This window comes from Takifugu flavidus, chromosome 21, assembly GCF_003711565.1.
Source record: "Takifugu flavidus isolate HTHZ2018 chromosome 21, ASM371156v2, whole genome shotgun sequence".
Lineage (NCBI taxonomy): Eukaryota > Metazoa > Chordata > Actinopteri > Tetraodontiformes > Tetraodontidae > Takifugu > Takifugu flavidus.
In genome coordinates, this window is record NC_079540.1 from 8,642,904 (window position 1) to 8,669,160 (window position 26,257).

General features: G+C 51.2%; 2 protein-coding genes and 1 pseudogene across 4 annotated transcripts; 2 read left to right on the forward strand and 1 right to left on the reverse strand.

Annotated features, from left to right (window-relative positions):
* Positions 1–684: 684 nt before the first annotated feature.
* On the reverse strand, positions 685–14,587 carry zbtb10 (zinc finger and BTB domain containing 10). 3 transcript variants are annotated; one of them, XM_057021276.1, is made up of 5 exons: positions 13,651–14,586; positions 7,546–8,578; positions 5,145–5,210; positions 3,996–4,171; positions 685–3,752 (listed from the first exon to the last, which is right to left on the reverse strand). In XM_057021276.1, the coding sequence occupies exons 1-5, from the start codon at positions 14,317–14,319 to the stop codon at positions 3,471–3,473; spliced, it is 2,226 nt and encodes a 741-aa protein (XP_056877256.1). In that variant the 5' UTR covers positions 14,320–14,586; the 3' UTR covers positions 685–3,470. The 3 variants fall into 3 exon arrangements, with proteins under 3 accessions (XP_056877256.1, XP_056877258.1, XP_056877257.1); XM_057021278.1 differs by lacking the exon at positions 13,651–14,586 and adding an exon at positions 8,692–9,762; XM_057021277.1 differs by lacking the exon at positions 5,145–5,210 and having other exon boundaries at positions 13,651–14,587.
* Positions 14,588–16,122: 1,535 nt separating this feature from the next.
* tpd52 (tumor protein D52) lies at positions 16,123–20,715 on the forward strand (the record flags this gene model as incomplete). The annotated part of the gene is given in 6 exon segments (XM_057021379.1): positions 16,123–16,257; positions 16,925–19,168; positions 20,005–20,069; positions 20,072–20,125; positions 20,357–20,505; positions 20,601–20,715. Coding segments are annotated over 5 exon segments (507 nt in total), but the record flags the coding sequence as incomplete, so codon positions are not given.
* A 1,065-nt stretch (positions 20,716–21,780) lies between these two features.
* On the forward strand, positions 21,781–25,810 carry LOC130518623 (tumor protein D52-like; annotated as a pseudogene).
* The last annotated feature ends 447 nt before the right edge of the window (positions 25,811–26,257 follow it).

The following is a 26,257-nucleotide window of genomic DNA, read 5'->3' on the forward strand; positions in this document are numbered from 1 at the left end:
TATTTCATAGTTTAAAATGAATCGTCTCCGCCTGCTTTTACCTAAACAAACCATTTGGAGCTGATAAATTACATCACAATTTCAAATGTTCTGACCTGATGAAGTTGTTCACTGATGGAACGAGTCTCCACTGGCAGGGAACTGCTGCCCCCTGCTGGCAGACCAGAGACCGCGTCATCCCAGATCTGACCAGCAGGTGGCAGAGTGCTGGTTCTGAAGAGTGTGTGTGTTGGGGGGGTCGGCTTCTTGCCGGTGACGTCACAGGCTTTTCACAGGTGGATTATCTGGCCTTTCTGCTGGAGGAGACCCACATTCAGACCTCTGCACAGTTGTTTGCCTGCCTTTAAATCCTGGGGTCCAGCTGGACCGCTCTAGGACCTTCACACCATTGTTCCAAATCCACTCCTGTCCAGTCTTGTTTGGGGGTGGGGGGGTGGGGGGTGAACCTTTGGCCCAGCCTGAGGTCCTGAAAGCTGTAGATCAGGTTTCCCCAGAGGTTCCTCCTGATGGGAACATTACTGCCTTTCCAAAGTTGACCCGTCCAAGAAAAACAGCCATTCTGGAGAACCTTCACGAGCCGTTGTCACATTGTGTGTGTGTGGGGAGGGGGGGTAGACCACCAGCAGTCTCACACAATCACGTCCGACATCAGGTGTGGAGAGAGACCAGAAAGGGACCAAAGCATCAGAGCAATATCAAAGTTTTATTCGTAAAATGTAGTATAGAGGAACAGTAGTACAATTCAGAAAGCAAAAGGAGAATGTAGTTCCATCGTTGAAAACCTTCCGATAAAAACGTAAAAAGATTAACCTGACTGTTTTGTGTTCAGAGGGCACCGAGGTCGCGGCCCCGAGTTTTGCATCGCTGTTAAAAGTCCGAGAGACGTTGAAAAATACAACCTTTTTGCAACGGCGTAAAAAAATACAGCTGGGGAGGGAAAAGAAAAACCAGGAAAAAAAAATCTCTGCTTTACATCTGTAGTGTGTTTTTTTGTTTTGTTTTTCTCCTTTCTTTGTTGTCCATATAACAAATACAGCATAAAATTTGAGTTTCATTCATTACAGTAAAATCAGTAGGATGGTAAATAGTATCAAAAGAACGAACAGGATGGCGTGATGAACGAGCACAGAACAGACAACAGAAGGTTAAAGGTCACGGAAATAAACCGCCGCGTCGGGAGCTGACTGCTAATCCTCTCATTAAATAATAGATTCTCCGTATATATATATATTTCTTATATAGATCTCAACATATATATATATATATATAACCATTATATAACCCCTTGCACAGTGATTTAAAGGTAAAAGTGACACAAAGAGGCCGACCGCTCTGCGGCGTGCAGGCGCCTCCTCCCAGGGAGACGGGGAAGCTGCACACCTGTACGACGAGCACACCTGTACGACGAGCACGTCAGCACATACGGCACGTTCCACTGCATATGAACAGGTACTGCTGTTCCGAGGTCTCGACCCGCAAACAATCCGTGTTTGGTGAGGAAATATGTGCTTAAGGAAAGGAAGGAGGGGAGAAATTCAAAGGTGGATCCCGGGTAAAGTGAATGATTCTGTAGCATCGACACGTTTCGAAAACAAAGAAAAGAAAAGCTCAACTATTACAGACAAACTTCTACACTAAAGCAAGTTCTCACCTGGCTTTTCTCATACATTAAACTTCAACAATTAAAAACAACAATTTTGGTTGGACAAGTAGAAATTAACAGTCTTGATTGCATTTTGGAGTCAATATATATATAATATTAAATAACAAAACAAGTCTAATAAAAAAAAAAAAGATGCTCATTTGGAAGAGAGACGAGTTTTAACCGCGCGCTTTCGACAGAAGCGAAGAGACACAAAAGCAAAACGTATTTTCATGAACGCAATAGTAAGTGCATGTCTATGAGGCGCCATAGAGCTTCACCGTTTGTGGAACAAAGTGTTTTTCTACCTGGCAGACCTAAAAAAAAGAATAAAACAAACCAAAAAAAAACAAAACAACTTGTCACAAATTAAACTGACATTTTCTAGACTTTTAAACCAAAAAAAAATGGAGTTTCAGACTGACGGCATCACGACTTTCTACACACAACCTCCCCTCACAACCCAGATTCAAGTGATTCAATATATATATATAGATATATATAAACTGTATTTACCATAGAATTAGTACCAAATATAAACAAACTAGGTCATGGTGTCCACGTAGGTCCTCGGGTCAAACATGTACTGCCGGTAGTTCTACAAAAATGGTATGTGTGAGTGTATCAAATTAAATAAAAGCTTTAAAAAAGATGGCAAAAGCATACCTGATAGTCGCCATAGCACAACAGTGTTCTACAGTTGATTACATGTCTATAACTGAGTCAGTTGAAGCTTCTATGATTATAAACATCATATAGAGCCTGTAGGTCCAGTATTCTGCGACAAGCATTACAGCATTAAACGTTTCCGTCATTTGGCAAAATTCAAGCTTTAAGTGAAAGTCAAAATGCTTTTGTTTAATAATAATAATATTAATAGTAAAGTGTTACTGTGACGCTGTGATTTGTATAAAGCTAACAATAATATTTCCCCTTGTACTTTTGCTATTTTTTTTCTCATAAAAAAAAAATTAAACTCTTTTTTTTTTTCTTTTTAAAGCATATTCAGTAGTTTTTGTCTCCTGCTAAATCTTGGTGTGCTGTCTGTTTGGCACAATATTGCAGCCCTCTTAAATTAATCATAAATATGGCTGTGATACATTAAAGTCACAAAACAGATTATTTTGGTTCCAAGATTTGCGCAGGGATAAGAAAAAAAAAGAAGAAAATAGTATTGAGCGCACCTAAACAGGATCTACGGAGCGAGACGGAGACAAAACAAATCTTCCTGTGGACGAACGCGCTCGTTTTCCCGCGCACGTCTACAAGCACCGAGCAGGATCATCTTAGATTGTGCAGAAAAACGCCGCATTTCTGCCTGCAGACAAAAACAGAAACGACAATTATAGCATTTGATAAGACCATAATAAGCTCTCTTTATAAATTAAATAATTAACATTTCACTTTTAGATGATTGGCCTAACCCCCCCCCCCCCTACACCGCTGTGCCCCCCACCCCCCCCCCCCCCCCCCAGTAGGAAATAAAATACATCAAAAAACCTGATTTATCTTATCATTTGTCATTCTTAATCTTTCTCTTGTGGGAGTTTGGCCCATCGTTGGACACGTGTTAATAATAATAATGATAAAGATAATAATAATAATAAAATCTGTACATCATGGAGTTCCCACACTATCAAAGCTTTTTTTTTCTCCTCTTTTTTAAAACCCATCTCTTTGTTATAAACACAATTAAGTAACCTTAAGGTTTGATAGCACTTTGGAGTTGATTGTTTACCAGCTAGTTTCAGAATACATATATATTAAACATCAACTTTTTTTTCTTTTTTTTTTTGTTTAAATTTGTTTCTCAAGCTTGTGAAAATTCTCAGTCTTCTTCCCGGGCGGCGCCGTTTTTGCCCTGTGCCCAGTTTGATTGGTCGTTGTCGTTGGCGTCCTCCCCCTCCAGGTCCTCCCCGTCCTCGCCCTCGAAGTCTTCGTCGCGGGGGAACTCCAGGCCCTCCAGGCCCTCCTGGGTGGCCTGGTGCGAGTCGGCGCAGTCGGCGCACACGCCGTAGCGCCGCGAGCCGTGGCGGATGCCCACGCTGGCGGCGAGCATGAAGATCTTCTTGCACACCATGCACTTGTACTTCTTGTCCTTCTTGTGCACCTTTTAGAGGGAGAGCAAGGTTTTGGGATTAAACAAGCCGCGTCCTGGGATCCCACATGACCGAATGTTGCGTCACATGTTTCACCGGCCAAGCATCTAAACTAACCCCCCCCTTTTGTACCACTCGGTGAGAGCCTCCATCAAAACTCCCCATTTTGCGAAACAGATAGACACCGAAACATTTCTGCCTAGTATCCGACGGCGGCGACGCCCTGAACCTGGGGGGGAAGAGGGCGGACTCACCAGGGAATGTCTCTTGACGTGCTCGCGGCGAGTGAACAGCTTGCCACAGATGTCGCAGCTGAAGGAGCGCACGCCCGAGTGGATGATCAGGTGCCTCTTCAGGGTGCGCCGGTGCTTGGCAATGTAGTTACAATGGGGGCACTTGAGCTTATTGATGGCTAGGTGCGAGGACTCGCCTGATGGAGACACAGAGAGAGAGGGGGGGGGGGGGGTCAGCCTTCGGTGAAGGTCGGCCGGAGCTCCGAGGACAAACAGCCGCGGTTAATTCTGCGTTAAAGAGGTGAGTAAGTGCAGAGCCTCCAGGCGGAACATCCAAATACACAACCCAACGCAAATGTCTGCCCCCAAAACCCCCCCCAACAGGATTTATTCCCCCTAAACTGACCCCGACTTCACCGTCTGGACCTTTCCTCTCTATCAATATCAGAACTTAGGGGCCCAAATACATCCCACCCTTGACACCCAGTCAAGCAACAATGGAAGAAGGGCCAAAACCTACTGGTCTGGGGGGTGGGGGGGGGTCAGCTACATGTGTGAGACAGATAAGAGTGAAAAGAGCTGGTGGTGACGTGCTCGGGTGTCCTTGTGCCTGTAGGGTCCTCAATAACCCCCCCCCCCAGTTAACCAGCTCCGGAGGACAGATGGTCCCACAAATGAATATCAATATATTGATTGTGAGACTCTGAGCCCAGAGAGCTGGGGCGGCTGCTTGGGCCTTTTGTTTGAACCAGGGAGCAACACAACACAGGCGTCGTCAAGGCAGGTTGCTGGGGGAGGAAGGACGGGGGGGAGGGTTGATGAGAAGCAGGTCACCTGTGTATTGTCGGCGCGTGTGTGTGTGTGTGTGTGCGTTTTACAGAGCGCAGAAGGGTGTTTTACGACTGATGAGCCTTTACGTCGGGACGACGGTAAAATAAGAGGTGGGATGGCGATTAACAACGACTAACGCCACATTTTACACGTGGCGGCAGCGGCGGCGTCCTTTGTTGAGGGTAAACGCCCCGTTTATGTGGTAGCGTACGGTAGAAAAGGGTCAACTGTAACCCTAACGGCTACGATCCCGGCCTCTCCACGACTAACTTCAGGTCCACGAGGTTAAACGGTGATCTGGTTCCAGTTTAGCTGAAGTCTGGAGCGTGTGGCTCTTACCATTCTCCCAGGACTCTCCTTGCTGTATGTCCTGGATGATGCTATACTGGATCTGATTGGCCAGTTCTGGGAAAGAGGGATGGGGGAGGGAGAGGGGTGAGGGCAAGGGGAGCGAGAGGGAGAAAGAGAAATGAGAGGAGGTTGAGAGCCTGGGGGGGTGTGCACACACACCTCGCGGTGCTCTGTGTACACAGCTTACACCACACAACGCTCACCCACGAAGCCACATCCGCAAAACAATAGTTCGCGTTGGCAACACACACACAAACACACACACACACATCCCCTTGTTATCAGTGGAAAAAAAAGGTTTGTTTCCCAGGCCAGAACAACAAACCGGTGTAACCAGGAGTCCAACCAGGAGGTTAATTAGAGTCGGGGAGTCGAGCGCTCGCACCGGCTCGGCTTACACTCTTGTGTGGGAGCACCTGCCTGGATGCATGTCCGGTTCTTCCAGCATCAGTGCTCAAAGCCCATTAGAGACACGCCCCTGCGAGAGTGTGTGTGTGTGTGTGTGTGCACATAAGTACATTCTCCCTGGGTCAATATTTGGAAGTCGGGACAGCCCCAGTGCATTAGAGTGGATTATGCAGGACAGGGACAGCCCCTGGCTGCACCGCGCCTCACACAGCCTGAGCAGGTCGGTGTGTGTGTGCTGCGATGAGGACGCGTGTGTATGCAAATATGTGTGTGTCAGTATAGGTTCTATAGGCAGCCATGGCGGCAAATGCTGAAATACTCAGATCAAGGCAAATTTCAGCACTTTCCCACAGCATTAAATGGCTCCAGGACACATTCTCTTACACTGGTTGTCAATAGCTACCGGGAATTATTCATTAACCTGCTGCCTGCTTGGACGATTAATTATTAATGTTGTAAAAGAAAACAATATATTCATTTACCTCCTGTAGCCTTAACAGAAGAAGGTTCTGCAGTTAACCAAATGTGAGTAGGAGACACAGGTGGATGACGATGGAATTAGCATGAAACAGCGACCTGCAGGTCCTGTTTGCTGACGTGATGGATGGAGCAGCTCATCCAAATGCTAGAGAACAGAAACTGCTGCCAAACTGCCAGATGTTCCTGCCCCCATCTCCTCCGCGGTAGAGGAACGGCGCCCCGAAACTAGCGCTTTCGGAGGGTTCCTCTTCAAAGAAGCCACTGGAAACAGTTTTGGACGAACTGGTATTTCAGGAATGGAAAGTGGAACTAAAGACGAGGGCACGAGGGGAACGCGCCGCACAAACGGGTCCCAATTTAAAAGAAAATCTCGCTTATCTGGGGGCCAGACGAACGGGGGCTGAGCTCAAACAGGATGTGGAAAATGTGGCACAATTCAAAGATCCTCAGGAACCAGAGACCTCTGGCAGAGGTGTAAAACTCAGAGATAAATGTTAAATAACGTGAACGAGAGGCTGCAGCCTGAGTGGTGAGAACCTTAAATATTCACACGTTAAACCCCTGCATCCATTTGAAACACTCATTTGAATTTAAACTTTGATCCCAGGGTTTAAAACGAAAGAAAAGCTGAATTCTACCAGGCGGTAACAAGAGCGTCATTTCAAAATAGGCCCGCTGAGGCGGAGCTAAACGGCACAAACACACTGCGTCTAAAAACGAGCCTCTCCAGGCTCTGGTGCCACCCTGGGACGCCTTTACACACACATTAAAAAGAGCCTGACGAGGAGTCGGTGTTGCTAAAAGCATTCAAGTGCATTTAGGGTGGCCTGGGGGGGGGGGGGGGGGGTGCCTTGTTTACTTCCTTCCCTCTATTACTGATGGCTTCCATCTCACACACAGGATAGAGAAAACTGTGTGTCCCTGTCTGCACACACTCGTGCAGAACACTCCACTTGTGTGATATCGTGGTTGCATCAAGCACCGCACTTAAAGGGAGGCGTCCGCCGCCGAGGTTGGGGGGGGGGGGGGGGGGCTGCGCCGTGCGCGGGATGGAGAGCACCTGATCGGGAGTCCAGAGCAAACGTTTCGTCCGCCGCGACACACAGAAACACACTGAACGGGTATCTAGGTGAGCCGGAAAAGAAAAAACTCCCCGGGTGGGCGTTACTTTCACAAGCTCCTGATCTGCGTGCACGTTAAGGCGGCGTCATAAGTACAAAGTCAGTGGTTTATAGAGCTATTATTACCAGTGGTAGCGCACGGCTGGTGTGAATGAGGCAACGATGCAGCAGGAGGGAACTAAAAATGGCTCAGGTCAGTATTGGCATTGGTGTGTTGCTCATGTTTAAAGCACAAGATTTTAACACGAACCGGAGGTGTGTGTGGGGGTCGGAGTGTGTGTGTGTGTGGGGGTCGGAGTGTGTGTGTGTGGGGGTCGGAGTGTGTGTGTGTGGGGGTCGGAGTGTGTGTGTGTGTGGGGGTCGGAGTGTGTGTGCCATACCAGCGTTTTCAGAGAGGGAGGAAAAGTCCTCTCTGGGGTAGGAGGCCGAGGGCTGGATGAACATCCCCTCGTCGAATCCCTCTTCAGGCTCTGGTGGGAAGTTGTACACGAATCGCCGCGTGGTGGCTTGTTTTTTCCTCCGCCCGCTTCCGGCGACAGGGTCCGGCGCTTCTCGCTTAATTGTCGGCGCCGGCGCCGCCGCGGCGCTGCCTGTGGACGCCTCGTTCCAGACGTAAAACTGCACTTGGCCCCTCGCTCGAGTCTCGTTGGTCTCCGCCGAGTCGGACGAGTTGTCGTTTTGGTGGGTCCAGCTGCCAGAGGATCCGGGGGTCACCAAGGCACAGCCCTCGCCCCCGACTACCGTCACCTCTATGTCGCTGGCCTCCTCCTTCACCCCGCAGCCCTCGTCCTCCTCATCCGCTGCTTCTTTTCCTTGGTTGGTGCTGGCCTTGATTGACAGCTTCGACAGGATGCTCGTGGCCCAGAAGTTGCTTGGCTTGTTGTCTGGTCCTCTGTGACCTTCTTTGGCGACCATCTGCCGCTTGTTGTAGTCCACCACCACAGAATCGGGAGCCTCCTGCTTGATGCTGATGTTCAGGGCATCTTTGATGAACGCCCGACACGAGTGGACGACTTCTGTCATCTGGAGGTAACTGGCGACAGACATCACCTCGATGGCGTTTTGGCTTGTGAGCAGCAGGTTCCCAGAGTAGAGGAAGTCGAGGATGACCGAGAAGCCCTGCACGGCGGCGATGTCCAGGTGCGTGACGGTGGCCTGGTCCTGGGCCTCGGTCTTGGTCAGACAGTAGAGGGTCTTGAAGTAGCGGCTGCCTGCGACCAGGATGTTCTTGTGTGCGCGAAACACCTGGCCCGACACCACGAGGTTGACGTCGCAGAGGATGCCGCTCTTGCGCTGCTTGTCCAGCTCCTGCAGGAGCTGGTAGCAGTAGGAGTTCTCGTTGGGCTTGTTGCGGTAGTCTTCTCCTGAGCAGTTAGTGGAAGGGCTGGCGTTGTCCGAGGGCCTCACCATCTCCTTAAGACAGAAAAACAGGGAACAATTACCCAAAGAAAGGCGTTAACAATGAAACGTTCAGTGGCTTGTCCTCGCTCCATCTCGAGGCGGTGTTGAAATGCCCACGTACACACCCTCAGGGCTCCCAGGGTGACAGAGCCGACAGGCCTGCCTTCAGGGGGAACAGGTTCAACAGGCTTCTGGTGCGGAGGAGGTGATAAGAGGTAACGAAAGGCGTTCTGCAGGCTGGGTCGCTGCACGGGCAGAAAAATCAGTCTTTTCCAATCCAACTTAAAACCTCCCGAGACGAAAAATGAGATGTTACGGCAGATAAGCTGAATGCTTGTCATATCTACGAGCATCCGGGCAGAGAAAGAAAGCAAATTCTGCCATTTTCTTCCCTGTACAACTACATAAGTGGCTCTAACTTGTTGCTATAGTCTTTGCTACAAATTGGCACACTAGCATAAATAATGCAAACACCCTTGGGGACATTCCCAGCTTACTGCAAGTGTTTGTGCTTCAAATGGAGATATTAGATCGGATCAGTGCCGAGCAATGACTGCAGCTGAGACAGGAACCCTAGCATGTCAGAGGAAAGCCCCCATCTTTAGCTAAATGAGTGAATAGGACCCGCTTTCATCCGCCACTCTCTAACCACACCAGCCCTGCTTATTCACTGCGTGCATTGAAAAACAATATTCTGACATAATTGCTTTGAACAGTGGAAGAAAACCGGGTTGGACCGGAGCAACGAGGGGTGCAGCAAATCCAGAAACGTATATTCTCTCTCCGTCTCGCAGCACAAAAAAAAACAGGGCTGAAGGATGATTGAGGCGCCAACAGAAGCGGAGAACGAGCCTCCAACAGCCCCCCCGCTCTCGTTTAAACAGGGCAAAGCGCCAGCCTGGTACAAAGTAGAGAAGGGAGGATATACACAAGCATGCTAACCCCCACTCACGGCCTGTGTGCACGCATGCACGTGGAAATGCACCTTTATAAATATTTTTATACAGTTTATTCCCGCACACACGCAGGCACATGCAGCAGCATACATCTCCGGCTCATTTTAGAATTGCACAGCAGATGTCCTAATCCACAATAATTCACATTGCTTGAGCCCTGCTTTTTTTTTTTTTTTGCCCCCGCTCGCCCTCTTCTGCGCACGCATGCGAGCGCGCATACACACAAGCCGGGCTGCGCACACGTACACACAGCTGGGGCTTCGGCTGGAGTAATTCAGATTAAATCCATTTCTCTGAGGTCCCCACCCAGCCCCCACCCCCATCCATACTCCCTCTACAGTGCAGCTCTTGTCCAGGCCAGCCTGGGCACACGGGATAGTATAGGGGAGCTTATCGTCCTCCGCCACAGCTGGAGGGGGACAGATGAGAGGCAGAGAGAGAGAGAGAGAGAGAGAGAGAGGTAAACAGTCTATAAGGAGAGGGTGGAAGGACAGAAACGTCCATAAGTGCGCTAAACTGCGATTGTTACATAAATGCAAAGCTTGATAACACACACACACACAAAAGGAAAATGGAACAGGACCTTCGGCCTCGTCGCAGAAGTTGGATGAAAAAAAATGTGGAGCGGTGGGAGTCGAGGCAACGTGATGGAGAAGGAGTCGGGTCACCCCACTTTAGCCTTCACAATGGCCTGTGTTCTCCCTGAGGCTGATTGTCCACTCACTGTGGGCCTTTGTGAAAGGCCTCTGCACTCACCCTCTTATTACGCTGCATCTCTCAGGCGCAGGCAGAGGAAGGAGCCCGGGCGCATGTGGGCTGATGCAGAGGGGGTGGGGGGTGGGGGGGGCGTTATTATTCCATGACACACATCGTAGCTTCGGACGGGGCTTTGAGGAGCACAGTGGTGGAGTGTGTTGTCATGGGAATGGACAGGTTCTGCCTGAAACCGCAGCGTCAGGACAGGGAGAGTCCGAGACCGGTGCTGTTGGGGCTGCTGCCTCCTCGGCCCAGTCATCCTGTCTGCAGATGTGCCACGTGTGAGCGTGGAGAACCGGCAGAGTAATTCTGCACAGCAGATGCTCCGGAGGGAGATGAGACAACCCCCCCCTCCCCCCATCAGTGCGTGGCCGATGTTATTCGAGCCAGTGGGGGAATGAAAAGCAGGCGGCAAGTTCGAAACAACATGAAAGTAATGACAGAAGAATCCTCCACATGGTGACGGTGGCTGATTTAAAAGGGCAGGAATATGGTCTGCAAACATGTTTGGGCCCACAGCTTCCTGGGGCAGATGTGACATATTTGCATGTGAGGGTGGGGCTGTGGGGGGGGGGGCGGGGGCGAGAGCAGGTCAGCAGGCTGCCGTGGCGGAACATGAGAAGGACAAAGTCCCCAACACCTTTCCAGCGAGCAGCCATCGCTCTCTGGCTACGCTCACACGCGTCCAATAGACGGTGGAACCCTGAACGTGGCGGCGGCGGCGTGCGTCCAGACTGTTAAACTCACTGGGGAGGCGTTTATCCACCGTTTATTCACCGTTTATCCACCGTTTATCCACCGTTTATCCACCGTTACACAATCTCCTCCCTGCTTTACTCGCTGCCAGCGCATGCAAATATAAAGGCGCCCGTATTGATTTAAATGTGACAGGGACAACCCCCCCACTTCAGGATCCACCGCCTCGGAGACGGTCCCGTGACCTGCCCAACCCGGAGGCATTCTGTTGGTCCGTCAACAGTTCCCTCCATATACTGTGCGCCCCCCCCCCCCCCGCCTGTCCACAGATGCAAGAACAATACTGCAGTGTGTGTTTGGCCCAAGGTGTGGGAGGGCTGCGCGGCGTCTCCAGCCCCGGCCTCTCAACAATGCTCCGACAGAAGAGGTGCAGGAGGGGAGGATAATCATTGATGGGTTCAGCAGGAATTCTGCCTCTGGCTCCACCCCACCCCAATCCGGTGACCTGTGGCCCCCAATAAACATCCCAGCTATCTGGCAAACACCGCTAGACCAAAGGGTGGGGCCCCTTTCTCAATTCAACAATGTGGCGTTTGTTGGAACTAAAACAAAGCATTGATGTGGACTCGTCGGGGGCCCCCGTATCTAAATTCATCCTCCGGTGATCAATTAAGCGTCCTGTTAACTTATCTGGTCCACCACTTAGACCAGGACAACCGTGCAGGTACAGCAGCTGCCTGGGGGGGGTGGACATTAAAGGGAACGCTGGACGAAAACCCGACATCAAACGGCAACACCCAGCGCGAGCGTGCGAAGGAAGGACAGAAAACTCGACGAGGGTACAAACCAAACGTCCCAGATACGACCTCGCTGATTAAATTATAAGAACCCATGGTCCACGTCGCCTGGTCTCAGCCTTTTATCGGCGGGTGCGGGGAACAATCGGAGCACAAGACGGCATCTGGGGAATTGAGGACAACAACCCCCTTCTCCGGGGAGTTCGACATTCACCACAGCTGCGCTGGTGCGCCGCGGCTAATTGAGTTAGCTATAACGAATGCAGCAGAGGCCTGACTAACATCAGGAAAGGGTGGAGAGGACGAGACATCGCCTCGTCACGTCCGCCGTTCCCCTGGAACACGGCGGCGTTCCACACATCACCGCAACGTCTTTCTCTTTTCGCACAGCGCGGCGTCGAGGCGCCGTCTTTCCACGCCCGGCTAACGCGACGGAACAACCTCCACAGCGGCGTCTGGGGTCCTTGTTGCTAGGGAAAAGCCGTGCCCCTAATCCACTCCTACTGCTCCTTAACAATTAGAGATGGACACAAGTTAGTGGATCACTAAGTCACGGTGATTAGTGTTTGCGTGTGGAAAGCAGGGAACTAAATGTAGGCGTGCAATCCTCTCTGCTAATAAATTAGACTCAAATTGTACCCACACTTAAATCCCCTGACAGCCGAAGCTATTGTAAGGACATAATGTTGGGTGAGGCAAAGTACACATTTTTATAAGGGTGTTCCAATGCCCCCCCACCCCCCGAATGTTGACTAAACTGTAATTTTTATTCGTGTGTGCACAGCTAAGTTGGAACACATACGAAACTGGTTTGGATGCTTCAGATGGAATTTAAAAATCACTCTTGATTAAAGCCCGGCTTAATTTACACCCCAGTCGTGGTTTCCGTCACATATTAATGGGATGTCGCACGTTGAGGCGCGCTAATGTGCAAACATGTGTACGACATGGTCTGGTGACAGCATGTCATTTCATTTACCGACATGAATTTCACTCATTCGCGCAGCTACGTCGGGGAGCGAGGAACCAAAGGAGCCAAGCAGAATGATTTACTCTTCTCTTGTCCAGTGTGCAAGTGATACCATCTATGGATTTTTTTTTGGGGGGGGGAGGGGGGCATTCTAACACAATGCCTCTAACTTAGCTCCCCAAAGGGAGGAGAAGGTGGAGAGGGAAGAAACGCAGCAGAGGTCACTCGGGACTCCGAACCGGCAGAACTGCTCCGGAGGCCAGGAGGCGGAGCGTTGGGTGGGGTGCGGTTCCCCAAAGGCTGCCTGGGTCGAGCCCTTGCCATTGTGTGACCTCTAGCGAAGCTAGCCATCCAGGCAGCTGCTGGTGCCCAGAAGCGGTGTGCAAAAACAAGGAAGTGCTCCAAAAAGCGCATTTTCGGCGACTTGCACGCTTTGCTGGGCGATGACATAAGTTAGGTGAGCCAGCAGGTGTCCTACAGGAGCAGGTTGGGACGGGTTATTTATTAATTTTACTAAAGTTGGGATCCAGGCGTCAACTAGATGAGAGTTTCATAAAACTCTAAATGCGTAATTCGGCGTGTTTTCCCCTCCAGGCGCCCGAACGGCTGGAACTCCTTAGGGGCTTTCCACCAGCCACTGGCCGTTTACCTCCGACAAGACAGCTACCCAGGAGCGGCTAATGGGCTAAGCTAGTTATTAGCTGGGGTTAGCATCCCGATGCTAGCTAATCGGCAAGGAAAGGGGATTGTGGGGCTTAGGTACTGGCCTCTTCTCGCCTTCTCTGTGTTTAAAATACACCCACGGCACCCAGAAAGTGGCAAAAGTCGCCGCCGCGCCGTGGTTCCGACTAAAGCGGAAGGTTCCCGACGCCACAAGAGAAAGCGAAATCGGGCTCGGGTTAGCGTTACCTGTTTGGTGGGGTCGTTCCGCCCGTGCTCGGCGGACAGGTGATGTCTCAGCAGCAAGGCCCGCTTGTAGTTGCGGCTCCCTTTGACAAGCTCGTCGCTGTTTTTAGTGGCAAAGTGGCGGCACCAGGAACACGACATGAGTCCCGTCTCCTGGCTGAATTTCAGCCACGGGAATTCCTGCAACCACGAAGCGTGAAATTGCGAGTGTTTGAGGAGCAACATCTGCGGTCTCATCTCCACCCCAGATTTCCGGGATCCCGTCTCCGCCGCGCCGCTTCCCGACTCCCGGACGTCGACGCCGCCGGGCTTGTTCCCCGTGGTGGAACCGTCCCCCTCCCGAGACCCGTCCTCCGCTTCCCCCGAGACCAGGCGATATTCGCCGTCTCCGACCGGCCCGCTGCCCCCTTCCGGGTCCTCTTCTTCCTCCGCCTCGGGTTCCGTGCTATCGCTGACAGACCCAGCGCCCTCGACTCTCTTCTGGGATGTTCCGTTCGCCCCAAGATCCCGGTCCTCCTCTTGATCCGGCCTGTTTCCATTAAACTGTCGGTCTTGACAGGCCAGGGCCTCACAGCTGTTACAGTTCCCCCCGCCGCCAGCGCTGGAACCCGTCAACCCAGCTAATCCACCTCCCCGGAAAGCCAGCGTCCTGCGGTTCCTCTCACCGGACATTTTTCCTTAATATACGTTACAATCTTCACTTTCGGCGATGATCCGCCTCCGGCAGAAAACGAGCCCCGGCTGCGTTGGCGTCGGCGTCCCGAAAGAGGTGGCCCGTCGTCGGCTGTCCGCGCTGGCCCTCCCGGTGAGAGTATGTAGGTTATGCGGAAATAAATAAAGGTTTTAAAGGCATAATGAATTTCAGGGTTCTCGCTGCGTCCGCGCAGGCCCCGCAGAGGTCGAATGGCAACGACTTTCTTCCCCACAATGCACCTCGACTGGAGAAAGGGGGGTTGGAGAGGGAGGGGGCACTTTTAAAGGAAGATGGGGGTGCTGTTGACCAGCCGGGGGGGGGTGTGGGGGGGGGGGTGCTTTTGTGTTGCAAGGTTGCCCCCACGGCCCCCCCTCCACGCGCGCACGCTTTCGCTTTTTTCATCTTTTGACTTTACGGATCGTTTGTGCCGGTGCACGGTGCCGTGCGCGCCCCGGGCTTGCGCTTCACGAAGGCGGCTGCGTTGTCGCGTAACAGCGGGGGTAAATCCTGCAAGTTCTGCCCCCCCTTCCCGTGCAATTCCTGGGTCAGATAATTAACGCGATGTTACGCTAATGTAGCTGTTGTTTATTGATTTTTTAGATAAATGCGTCGCGCACAATAGACGCACTGTAGGTTTTTCATTTTTATATAAAGATTAGAAGAAAAAAAATGCACTAATACACATTTGCATTGGTGTTACCACTCCTATTTTTAAAGCGCATTTTTTAAAAAAATCTTAACTAGATTTAATTAAATCTACAGTTATGGATTGACAATTCAACATTTGATCATTTTTATTATTTTTTGGAAAATCTGAGCCTTTCGTTATCAACACGTGTGGGGAAACCGTAAAATATGTACCGTTATCAAAGCTGTTATTGACAAATATAAAGATATATTTTTTTAAAAATTCTTCCATATCAACATGTGTCAACTCTGTTTCTGTTCCCCTCTTGGCCAGCAGGGGTCTCTCTTTGACGAGGACCGCCCATCCATCCCTCTATCCATCCATCCGTCCATCCATCCATCCCTCCATCCATCCACCATCCATCCATGCACCCATCTGTCTGTGCGCGATGCTTGGCATATTTCAAGTGTCTAGTTTCAGCCCTGTCTAATTTGGGGCTTTGCGCACAGTGTGTGAACAACAGCGGGATTTACCCCTGGTTTTAATTACAGCAGGATCGGACTCGTGTTTGCCAGTGCCAGCTATTCCCAAGGCAATACGGCATTAGCGCATCTATCTTTTGCCCCTGTTCGCAGAAGCATTCCTAATGAACTTGGCAGGGGCACCTAAACAACCCTGCAGTGAATATGAATGCGCTATGTTAGGACTTTATATTATCATTCTGTCGCTTTTATAGCATCAGCTAGATGATAATTCTTTGACTTTGACTCCAACTAAAATTATTTAATAGAGTATAAGAATTGAAATATGGTTTGTATTTGTTAGTTTAAACGCTTGGACAGTTTTTAAATTGCAATTAAAAGACACCTGTCAAAAAGAGGCTTTTAGAAACTGACATTTGCGGCAAGAGCGACTGAATTTAACCTGCTCTCATTTTGCGTAATTAGTAGGAAATCCATTTTTACTTCAATATTTGTATTTTGTTGCGGTTACTTTCATTCAATATTTACTTACCGTGTATATTTAATAGTTATTTCGTGTTTTCAGTTGTGACGCCATTGATTGTTGTTGGTGGAAAAAAAAAAATGGAGCCACGTGCTCGCCTCTGTTTACACTGCTGCGCGATGACGTCACGCGCAGCCCCGCCCCCCACGTCGCGCTGCCTGGCAACATGAAAGGGAGCGGGCAGGAAGATCTGCAGTGGCCAAAGGAACAAACTGCTGCACGCAGAGGACCTAAAAACTGCCAGAATCAGCGCTGCACGGCACCATGGAGGACACCGACAAAGGTAAAAGAGTTTAAAGAGTCCCACCTGCTGTGCCTTTAACGAAAAGGTGGGGTTTTTTAGGCGTCCGGTTTTAGATGACAAGAAAGTTAGCAAACTAGCTAACTTTGTGCGTTGATGCAAAGTGACATTTTGTCAGATCGGTGCGAACATATGCTACTATTCAGGGATAAACACGTCGAGTAGCCGGAGGAGTACATGATAGACGGGGCGTAGGTACACAATAAAGCACCAAAAACATCCCAGAAGTTTAAAAAAAATGTCCTTTTGTGACTAGAAATAACCAAGAGTCAATATGAGCGACTTTAGCCATATTTAATTACCAAAACCCAGTGTCGAATATGGGAATTGTTAATGAGAAGGTGGTGATGATTCCATAGGAAGGTACATTAATATAACCACAGCTGAAAAACAAATGTGTCACACCAGTCTGACAGGTTCCCCAATAGCTCTTCCACTTAAATCACACAGTGTAGTTTTTCATTCCCTTGGGAATAACCAGTAGTAGCTTCCAAATATTCCCTTTACCAGTAGCAGCCTTCTGTCTATCACAACTGACCACAAGCACACGCCACCATCTGTTATTACTGCAGCCATCTTCGCCTGATCCACAGGTTTTGTGTTTATTTATGCTTTCTGCCGTTCCTGCTTCATTCCTTCTCATATTTAGGCATTTCCACCTCTGCCCTGCAGCCGTCTTCTCTTCTGCACCTGTCCTACTTTCTTATGAGTTCTAGTTATTGGGGGAAAGGCCGGGATGTTTATTTATCCACCTCAAGGCAAGGCCAGGTAAATAAGACACAGCCCTGTCCTACATTCCCTTCAGTACATAGTTTCCCCTCCTCTAGAATGGTCATTTCCTCCCGTCTGCTTTATCTATTGACGTTATTTACTTGTAAACCACTTCGTATACTGACAGTTAGGCTCCGCGTGGCGTCATCACAGACTCATTGATAAGGGAGTAGGTCCTAATATCTGGATTAGTTCCGTTTCTTTGAGAGACGGTGCTTCCCCTTTGAGAGGTTCCCAGTTTGTTCTGCTTCTGTGATTCTGAGGTGACCTTGATCAAAAACCAACCAAACAAGCGCCACGTTGTGATCCATTATTCTACCCTTTTCACCTTATTAAGGGAAGTGGTAAGTTCCCCCTTTTATCAACACTCACCGGCTGTTTACGCTTCATGTGCTTTATACGATTGCATCCAAAAGATTCCAGGTAACCGGTTGAAGAGGATGTTGAGCAGGTTCTAGCGGGCAGGTTCCCACGGGTTAAAGGAGGCTCCAACTTGGAACCACCTTTAGCAGCGTGCTGAGGAAACGGGAGCTGTTTTGGTGCTTTCTGCCGGGTTCCTGCTGCAGAAGGCCCAGCTTCCCTCCTCAGGACAGGAAGGGAAGAATGAGACTAATCAGTGTTGTTTTTCAGCCGAACCCTCTAATTGCGTTGATCATGAGTGGAGCATTTTTCCCTTATTGGATTTGAGGGCAGTTCTGTCTGGTGACGTCCGGCGCAGGAAGCGGCCCGACGGCCGGCGTGATCGGGTTACGATGTGTTTATCCCCAGCTTGAACTTGTTTCAAGGATGAGCAACAGGCTGAGCTCCGTTGCTGCCTCACAGCGCGGCGTGCTAACCCACGCTAGCTTTACGTTTGCCCCCTCAAAGCCTCCTAACGACGTTCTCCCGGAGGTTGATCCCTTTTCCCCGCACTCTGCTTCCCAGCCTTTAGTGGGGAACTTCCTGGAAAATCTCACGCCAGCTACAGAGCAATTGGTAGCTCATGACTCTGATTTTTTAGCCATGTGATGGGGCATGGGCCAATTAGTAGGGTAATTGATCTCATGTTGTAATTCATTTACCCCTTGAAAATGGCTCTTTGTTGATGCTGCAGTCTGGCTGAGCGGCTAATGTGGATTATTAATATTTTTGCACTGTCGGCCAAAGGTCCTCATGTTCAGTCGATCTGTGAGCACATGATCAGAACACCTGAGATCCAGGCCGACCCTGGTTCCCCGTGGGCAGCGGCCCCCACCTCCATTCCGTGGCGACGTGCGTTGGACCCACGACGCCACGTTTGTGCGGATATCCCATATTTACCCTTCTTAATGCCCCCGGCTCCTGGAAAGGCCAAGAATGAGGACGGGTCGGGTTCTGACTGAACACCCTCCATCAAGTGCAGCCACAATAGGCGGCGTGGCCCCCGGCGTCCTCCGCTCCGGCGCCCAAGCATTACTGCCGCTCCGCGCTGGGTCGCCCGACCTGGATTAGCGCTCCTCTCTAATCTGGGACGCGGCAGATTCCCGTCCTCCGCACGCACGCCGCACGTGACCGGCTCAAACGGGACCTCTTTAACGTCCTGCTGGGACGCGAGGCTGGATGAGAGAGGGGCGGCGTTCGCTGGGACAAGGGCGCCGCGCCGCTCCGCACCGACCGGACCGAGGATCGACCTTTGGGATTTACGGGGGAGGGCGCGGAGCAACGGCGGCGGCGGCGTGCAGCTGCTCAGAGTGACACGTAACTCATTGACAGAGGTTCACGCGGCCTCGGAACGACGACCGTCCTCTCGTCCCGGCCGTAATCTCCTGGCGGCTGAAAGCAGCACAGACCCCCCCCCCCCCCCCCACATTCACACACACACGTGGATGTTGTGCTCCTCTGGACACAAGGTACCCGGGCAGGCGCGGCGCCGGCGTGCGCCGCCGTCACATGCAGGCAATCAGCGCGTGGCTGCTTTTCATTAGGGAGTCACGGCGGTAGGGAGGTGGCGGCCACTCTGCGTCGGCGCCGGTTGTCGGGATGGAGCCCCTGGAGGAATACCACTCTCCCTTCGACTTTGAACAGGGAGTCAACGCCAGCTATTTGTACCTGTCCCCGGCGTACGGCGACACGCCGCCCAGCTCGCCCGCCGTGGCGACCAGAGGTAATCACAGGGAAGAAAGGGAGAGACTGTGTGTGTGTGTGTGTGTGTGTGTGTGTGTGTGTGAGAGAGAGAGTGTGAGAGAGTGTGAGAGAGTGTGAGAGAGTGTGTGTGAGTGTGAGAGTGTGTGAGAGTGTGTGTGAGAGTGTGTGAGAGTGTGAGTGTGTGAGTGTGACAACAAAACGTGGGCTTGGTTCATTGGATGGGAAGAATTCCGAGATTCCGGATTCGGCCGCTGGTTGATTTTGATAAATCACACTTTAAAATCTTAAACGCGTCTCCTTGTACGACGAGTTGATGACTCGGCAGCTTCCTTCACACTTTGTCCCATGGACATAAAAGTGAGGGCCAATAACTGTTTGAATGCAGTTTCCTTCTGCTCACGTCTGCCTTGCGTCACGTGCCCCCCCCCCCCCCCCCCGGGGCGTGTCGGCGGCCTCAGCTGACGTCCAGATCTCACATCCCTGCGCGTGGCCACGGCCGATCGGGGATAAGTGGAGCAGGAACCGTTCTTCCTGCTGCTGGACTTCCAGTTGGGAACTCCTGGTCAGAGTGATGCCGGCCAGAGGAGACGCCCCCCCCCCCCCCCCCCCCCCCCCCCCCCCAGGTGGACGGTGCTGAATTACTGCAGTTTCTCCCTTTAGCTGCACCTCCCAACCTCCAAGAGTGTCTTTATAAAAGGTAGAACGACCCCCCCCCCCCCCCCCCAACCCCTGTAGGAAACAGTGCAGAGGAACACGTGAGAGTGGGGGGGGAGGGTGTGTGTCCCCCCCCCGTCATCCGTTCTCTCTCTTCGTTTGAATAAACAGCTGGATTAATGCAGCTCCCCCCCCCCACAGGATCTCAACCCCATGCCGACGCAGAAATGGGTGAAGATGCCGTGACGACGGTCGGCCCGTCCGCTTTCCCCCCGCCATGACGGAGGAGGAGCGGCAGGAGCTGCAGGAAGAGCTGCTCAAGGTCAGAGGAGAGGTCAAAGGTCAAACGCTTTTACAACCAGGAAGAAGCTAAAGATCGCATACGTGTGCGTGTGTGTGCGTGCGTGTGTGTGCGTGCATGTGTGTGCGTGTGTGTGTGTGTGTGTGCGTGCGTGTGTGTGTGTATGTGTGTGTGTGTGTGCGTGTGTGTGTGCGTGTGTGCGTGCGTGTGTGTGTGTGTGTGTGTGTGTGTGTGTGGTGTGTGTGTGTGCAGGTGGAGGATGAGATCCAGACTCTGTCCCAGGTCCTGGCAGCCAAAGAGAAACAGGCGGCAGACATCAAGAGGAAGCTGGGCATCACACCGCTGAACGAGCTGAAACAGAACCTCACCAGAACCTGGCAGGACGTCACCGCCTCCACCGCGTAAGCACCCGCCGCCGCCGCCGCCGCCGCCGCCGCCGCCGGCCTCCTTTTGAGCCACGCCCCCTCTGTAACCTCGGGCTCCACCTGTCTGGCAGGTACAGACGGACATCTGAAACGCTGTCTCAGGCGAGCCTGAAGGCCACGACGGCGTTCTCCAACATGGGCTCGGTGCTGAGCAGGAAGCTGGAGGACGTCAGGTCAGCTCTCACATCATCATCATCGGGGGAGGGGGGGCAGGGGGGGGCAGGAGGGGGGGAGTGAAGGGGGGGGATTCTCCTTTATCTGGAGAATAAGGAGAAGAGTGAAGGTGCTAATCATGGAGGCTAACTGACTCCTGCTGCCAGCTTTTGTTTTCAACGGACTGATATTGACCTTAACGTTGGCTGCACAGCAGGAAAGTCAACAGGCACGCCTGTAACACACACACACACACACACACACACACACACACACACACACACACACGGTCTTACATCAATATTTGAACTTTGCAGTCTTCAGGGTAGAAAACTTTCATGATCTTTCTTGTTGCTAACGGTGGCGGCAGCTAAAACATTGATCCATTTAGTGTGTAGATCTTTAAATTGTGTTACACACACATGATGATATTGTGTTACACACGCATGATTATAGTGTGTTACACACACATGATGATATTGTGTTACACACACATGATTATATTGTGTTACACACGCATGATTATAGTGTGTTACACACACATGATTATATGTGTTACACACACATGATGATATTGTGTTACACACACATGATTGTATCAGTTGGAGCTTTCTCAGGCTAAATGCTAATGTTGAAGATGTCCTTGCAGCTATCAGAGGGAATAAATCCAATTTGTTTCATTTGTTTCAAGTTAAAAAAAGTTTAGTTTAGCAGTTTAGTGTTTCCTGGTATGATGCTTAAAACACCCCCCCCCCCCCACCCCCCCCCCCCCCCCCCGGGGCGTGTCGGCGGTCTCAGCTGACGTCCAGATCTCACATCACTGTGCGTGGCCACGGCCGATCGGGGATAAGTGGAGCAAAGAGTCGGTCAGGAATTACTGCAGTTTCTCCCTTTAGTTGCACCTCCCAACCTCCAAGAGTGTCTTTATAAAAGGTAGAACGACCCCCCCTCCCCCCCAACCCCTGTAGGAAACAGTGCAGAGGAACACGTGAGAGTGGGGGGGGAGGGTGTGTGTCCCCCCCCTGTCATCCGTTCTCTCTCTTCGTTTGAATAAACAGCTGGATTAATGCACCTCCCCCCCCCCCCACAGGATCTCAACCCCACGCCGACGCAGAAATGGGTGAAGATGCCGTGACGACGGTCGGCCCGTCCGCTTTCCCCCCGCCATGACGGAGGAGGAGCGGCAGGAGCTGCAGGAAGAGCTGCTCAAGGTCAGGAGCAGAGGTCAAAGGTCAAACGCTTTTACAACCAGGAAGAAGCTAAAGATCGCATACGTTAGCGTGTGTGTGTGTGTGTGTGCGTGTGTGTGCGTGTGTGTGCGTGTGTGTGCGTGTGTGTGTGTGTGTGCGTGTGTGTGTGTGTGTGCGTGTGTGTGCGCGTGCGTGTGTGCGTGCATGTGTGTGTGTGCGTGCATGTGTGTGCGTGTGCGTGTGTGTGTGTGTGTGTGTGCGTGTGTGTGGTGTGTGTGTGTGTGTGTGCAGGTGGAGGATGAGATCCAGACTCTGTCCCAGGTCCTGGCAGCCAAAGAGAAACAGGCGGCAGACATCAAGAGGAAGCTGGGCATCACACCGCTGAACGAGCTGAAACAGAACCTCACCAGAACCTGGCAGGACGTCACCGCCTCCACCGCGTAAGCACCCGCCGCCGCCGCCGCCGCCGCCGCCGCCGGCCTCCTTTTGAGCCACGCCCCCTCTGTAACCTCGGGCTCCACCTGTCTGGCAGGTACAGACGGACATCTGAAACGCTGTCTCAGGCGAGCCTGAAGGCCACGACGGCGTTCTCCAACATGGGCTCGGTGCTGAGCAGGAAGCTGGAGGACGTCAGGTCAGCTCTCACATCATCATCGGGGGAGGGGGGGCAGGGGGGGGCAGGAGGGGGGGGGGGGGGGCAGGAAGAACAGAAGCTCTTTAAACCTCGAGTTTATCTGGAGAATAAGGAGAAGAGTGAAGGTGCTAATCATGGAGGCTAACTGACTCCTGCTGCCAGCTTTTGTTTTCAACGGACTGATATTGACCTTAACGTTGGCTGCACAGCAGGAAAGTCAACAGGCACGCCTGTAACACACACACACACACACACACACCACACACACACACACACACACACACGGTCTTACATCAATATTTGAACTTTGCAGTCTTCAGGGTAGAAAACTTTCATGATCTTTCTTGTTGCTAACGGTGGCGGCAGCTAAAACATTGATCCATTTAGTGTGTAGATCTTTAAATTGTGTTACACACACATGATTGTGTTACACACACATGATTATATTGTGTTACACACACATGATTATATTGTTACACACACATGATGATAGTGTGTTACACACACATGATATTGTGTTACACACACATGATTATAGTGTGTTACACACACATGATTGTATCAGTTGGAGCTTTCTCAGGCTAAATGCTAATGTTGAAGATGTCCTTGCAGCTATCAGAGGGAATAAATCCAATTTGTTTCATCGCCCGACTTCTTAAAAGTTAAAAAAAGCAGTTTAGTGTTTCCTGGTATGATGCTTAAAACACCCCCCCCCCCCCACCCCACACACACACACACACCCCTCCCCCCCCCCCCCCTAATCTGTGTTCTTCTGTCATCCTTCTGTCTGGATTACTGAGCTGCAAACTGGATTATGAGACCCTCAATGAGCCTCAACACAGATCTGGGTTTGGGGGGGGAGGGGTGGCAAGGAGACTGGGGTCAAAGAGGGTGTGTGTGTGTGTGGTGTGTGTGTGTGTGAATAACTCACCATTTCCCTCATGAATGGGATTAACACACACACACTGTGTAAAGACACAATCAGTCTTAATGGGATTCAGCAGTAAGAGTTCAGGCTCATTGAATATGTGGAGGGATGATGAGACTCTTCCTCTCCTCTCTTCCTCTCCTCTTCCTCTCCTCTTCCTCCTCTTCCCCTCCTCTTCCTCTCCTCTTCCTCTCTTCTTCCTCCTTCTTCCTCTTCCTCTCCTCTTCCTCTCGTCCCCTCCTCTTCCTCTCCTCTTCCTCTCCTCTTCCTCTCTTCTTCTCTCTTCTAACTCTTCCTCTCTTCTTCCTCTCTTCTAACTCTTCCTCTCTTCTTCCTCTCCTCTTCCTCTCTTCTAACTCTTCCTCTCCTCTTCCTGGTAACCACTAACGTCTCCTCTCCTCTTCCTCCTTCTTCCTCTTCCCCTCCTCTTCCTCTCTCTTCCTCTCCTCTTCCTGGTAACCACTAACGTCTCCTCTCTTCTAACTCTCCCTCTCCTCTCCTCTCCTCTTCCTCTCTCTTCCTCTCCTCTCCCTCTCCTCTCTTCTTCCTCTCTTCTTCTCTCCTCTCCTCTTCCTGGTAACCACTAACGTCTCCTCTCTTCTTCCTCTCTTCTAACTCTCCCTCTCCTCTTCCCCTCCTCTTCCTGGTAACCACTAACGTCTCCTCTCTTCTTCCTCTCCTCTCCTCTCCCTCTCTTTCTCTCCTCTTCCTCTCTTCTTCCTCTCCTCTCCTCTCCTCTCCTCTTCCTCTCCCTCTCTTTCTCTTCTCCCTCTCCTCTTCCTCCCTTCTTCCTCTTCCTCTCCTCTTCCTCTCTTCTAACTCTTCCTCTCCTCTCTTCTTCCCCTCCTCTTCCTCCTCTCCTCTTCCTCCCTTCTTCCTCTTCCCCTCCTCTTCCTGGTAACCACTAACGTCTCCTCTCTTCTAACGCTGCCGGACAGCATTCGCTCCCTGCATCACTCGGCCAGTCTGCCCGTCATCAGGTGAGAGGTCGCACGTCTGATTGGACAGTGGATAAAAGACGTTTGTCTGGGTGGATGAATCCGACCCGTTTGGGTGGAATCCATCCTGGTCCCTGGAACATGAGTAGATCCCCCCGTTGTGTGTGCGGAGTGTCGGGACGTGACCTCCGAAGGTGTGAATGCTCGTCCGGGTCCTGTTCTCCTGCATGTCCCCAAACGTTTGGAGGAGATCCTCCCTGATCTCCGCTGTCTCCCTGATCTCCTCCTCCCTGATCTCCGCTGTCTCCCTGATCTCCCGTGTCTCCCCCCACAGGAAAGCACCAACCTTCAAGTCCTTTGAGGAGAGAGTGGGCACTCTGAAGGTAACTGTCCGTCTGTCTCCCGCCCCCTGCTGTGCTTCCTGTCAGCTGGGACGCGGGTGTGTGACTTCCTGTTTCTGTCCTGCAGACCAAGATGAGTCCGTCTCCGTCTGCCACCGACCCGGAGGAGCAGAACCTCAGTCCTGCCACCGAGGCGCTGCTCACTGAGCCCCCCCAGGACCCCCCGATGAACTGAGACCTGTCCCACCCTCCGTCAACACTCACGCCTTCACGTTTGGCCCGTCGTTCCCTTTTTATAGGAAGCGAGTGACCCCCCCCCCCCCCGGAACACTCCCGTCTCTGGCCTTGACCTCCTGCCCCCCCCCCCTTCAGCTCAGATGCCAAAAATGTGTGTCGTCAACTTTAATAAAGCAGGAAAAAAAACCTCCCCCACTTTGTAATGTGTCTGATGCTGAATCGCCGGTGGGGGGGGGGGGGGGGGGGACGTCGGCCTCCACCTTACAACCTTCGCAATAAAATCCGTGGTTACTGTGTTTACAGAAAAAACGGTCCGGATCAGCAGAACAAACACCACTACAACACCCATGAAAGTCAATAACCCCGCCCACCCGCTCCATATGCCCCGCCCACTGGCTCCATATACCCCGCCCACCGCTCCCTGTGCCCCGCCCACTTCCTGATGCAGATGTTCCTTCATCTGCCCGCTCCTGTGATCCTGAACCGGACCGCTCGCCAACACCTTGTAAAGATATTTACTGCGCACATGTAGTTTATTACTAAATCGTCCCAATAATTTTGTAAATCAAACTTTTTACGCAGCGTCAACGTCGCAGTTGAATAACTACAAGTCAAATAACAAATTAAAGAAGCGTTCTAAGGCTTTTTACACTTGTGCTTAATATAGTTCATGTACCAAAGGGCTCAACACACTTTTCTGAGGCCATAATGAGGAACTCAAAACCTTCTGTGTCCTCGTGTCGCGTCACTTCCTGCTTGGAAGAATTCTTGTTTTAATCTGAGACACACGCATTTCTTTGTTCTTTAACTAGATTGTGGATTATATATATATATATATCTAATAAAAACCTCTTAAAAACGCCTGATTCTTACTCGTGATTTTGGAAAAAAAAAAGTGGAAATGCAAATTTGCTTAATCGAACACGGACCTGGCCTCAAACCGCTGCAGTACCGGAGGCGAACACAAGGGGGCAGCCACGGACAGAGGAGCGGCTTGTTGGATTTTTCCGCCAACCGGCCTGAACAAGAAAACCTGCAGCTCCACAGTGATCTTCAAACTGAGGAAAAACTGGTCCTGGCCCAGGATCTTTACACAAACTACATTTTTGTGGAGTTATTGCTTATTAAACAGTGTGATGTCACATGTTTCTGGCTGAAATGGTGGTAACACTGAAGAAGTTCCATCACATCATTCATCACACGTGAGGGCGAGAAAAGTTCCTGTTTCGCTAGGAGACGAAAGCAGAAGTTCCCACTTATGTGGAACTTCAATAATGTGGTTTCTAGGAGTCAGATCTTCTGTGTGA

What these genes read in the sequence shown, in the direction of transcription:
- zbtb10 (XM_057021276.1), bottom strand. Translation starts at nt 14,319, where the DNA reads ATGTCCGGTGAGAGGAACCGCAGGACGCTGGCTTTCCGGGGAGGTGGA. An exon ending in GGAACGACCCCACCAAACAG is followed by an intron (nt 8,579 to 13,650) that starts GTAACGCTAACC and finishes TTCTGTCTTAAG; the next exon opens with GAGATGGTGAGGCCCTCGGA. An exon ending in ACGTCAAGAGACATTCCCTG is followed by an intron (nt 3,753 to 3,995) that starts GTGAGTCCGCCC and finishes TCCCTCTAAAAG; the next exon opens with GTGCACAAGAAGGACAAGAA.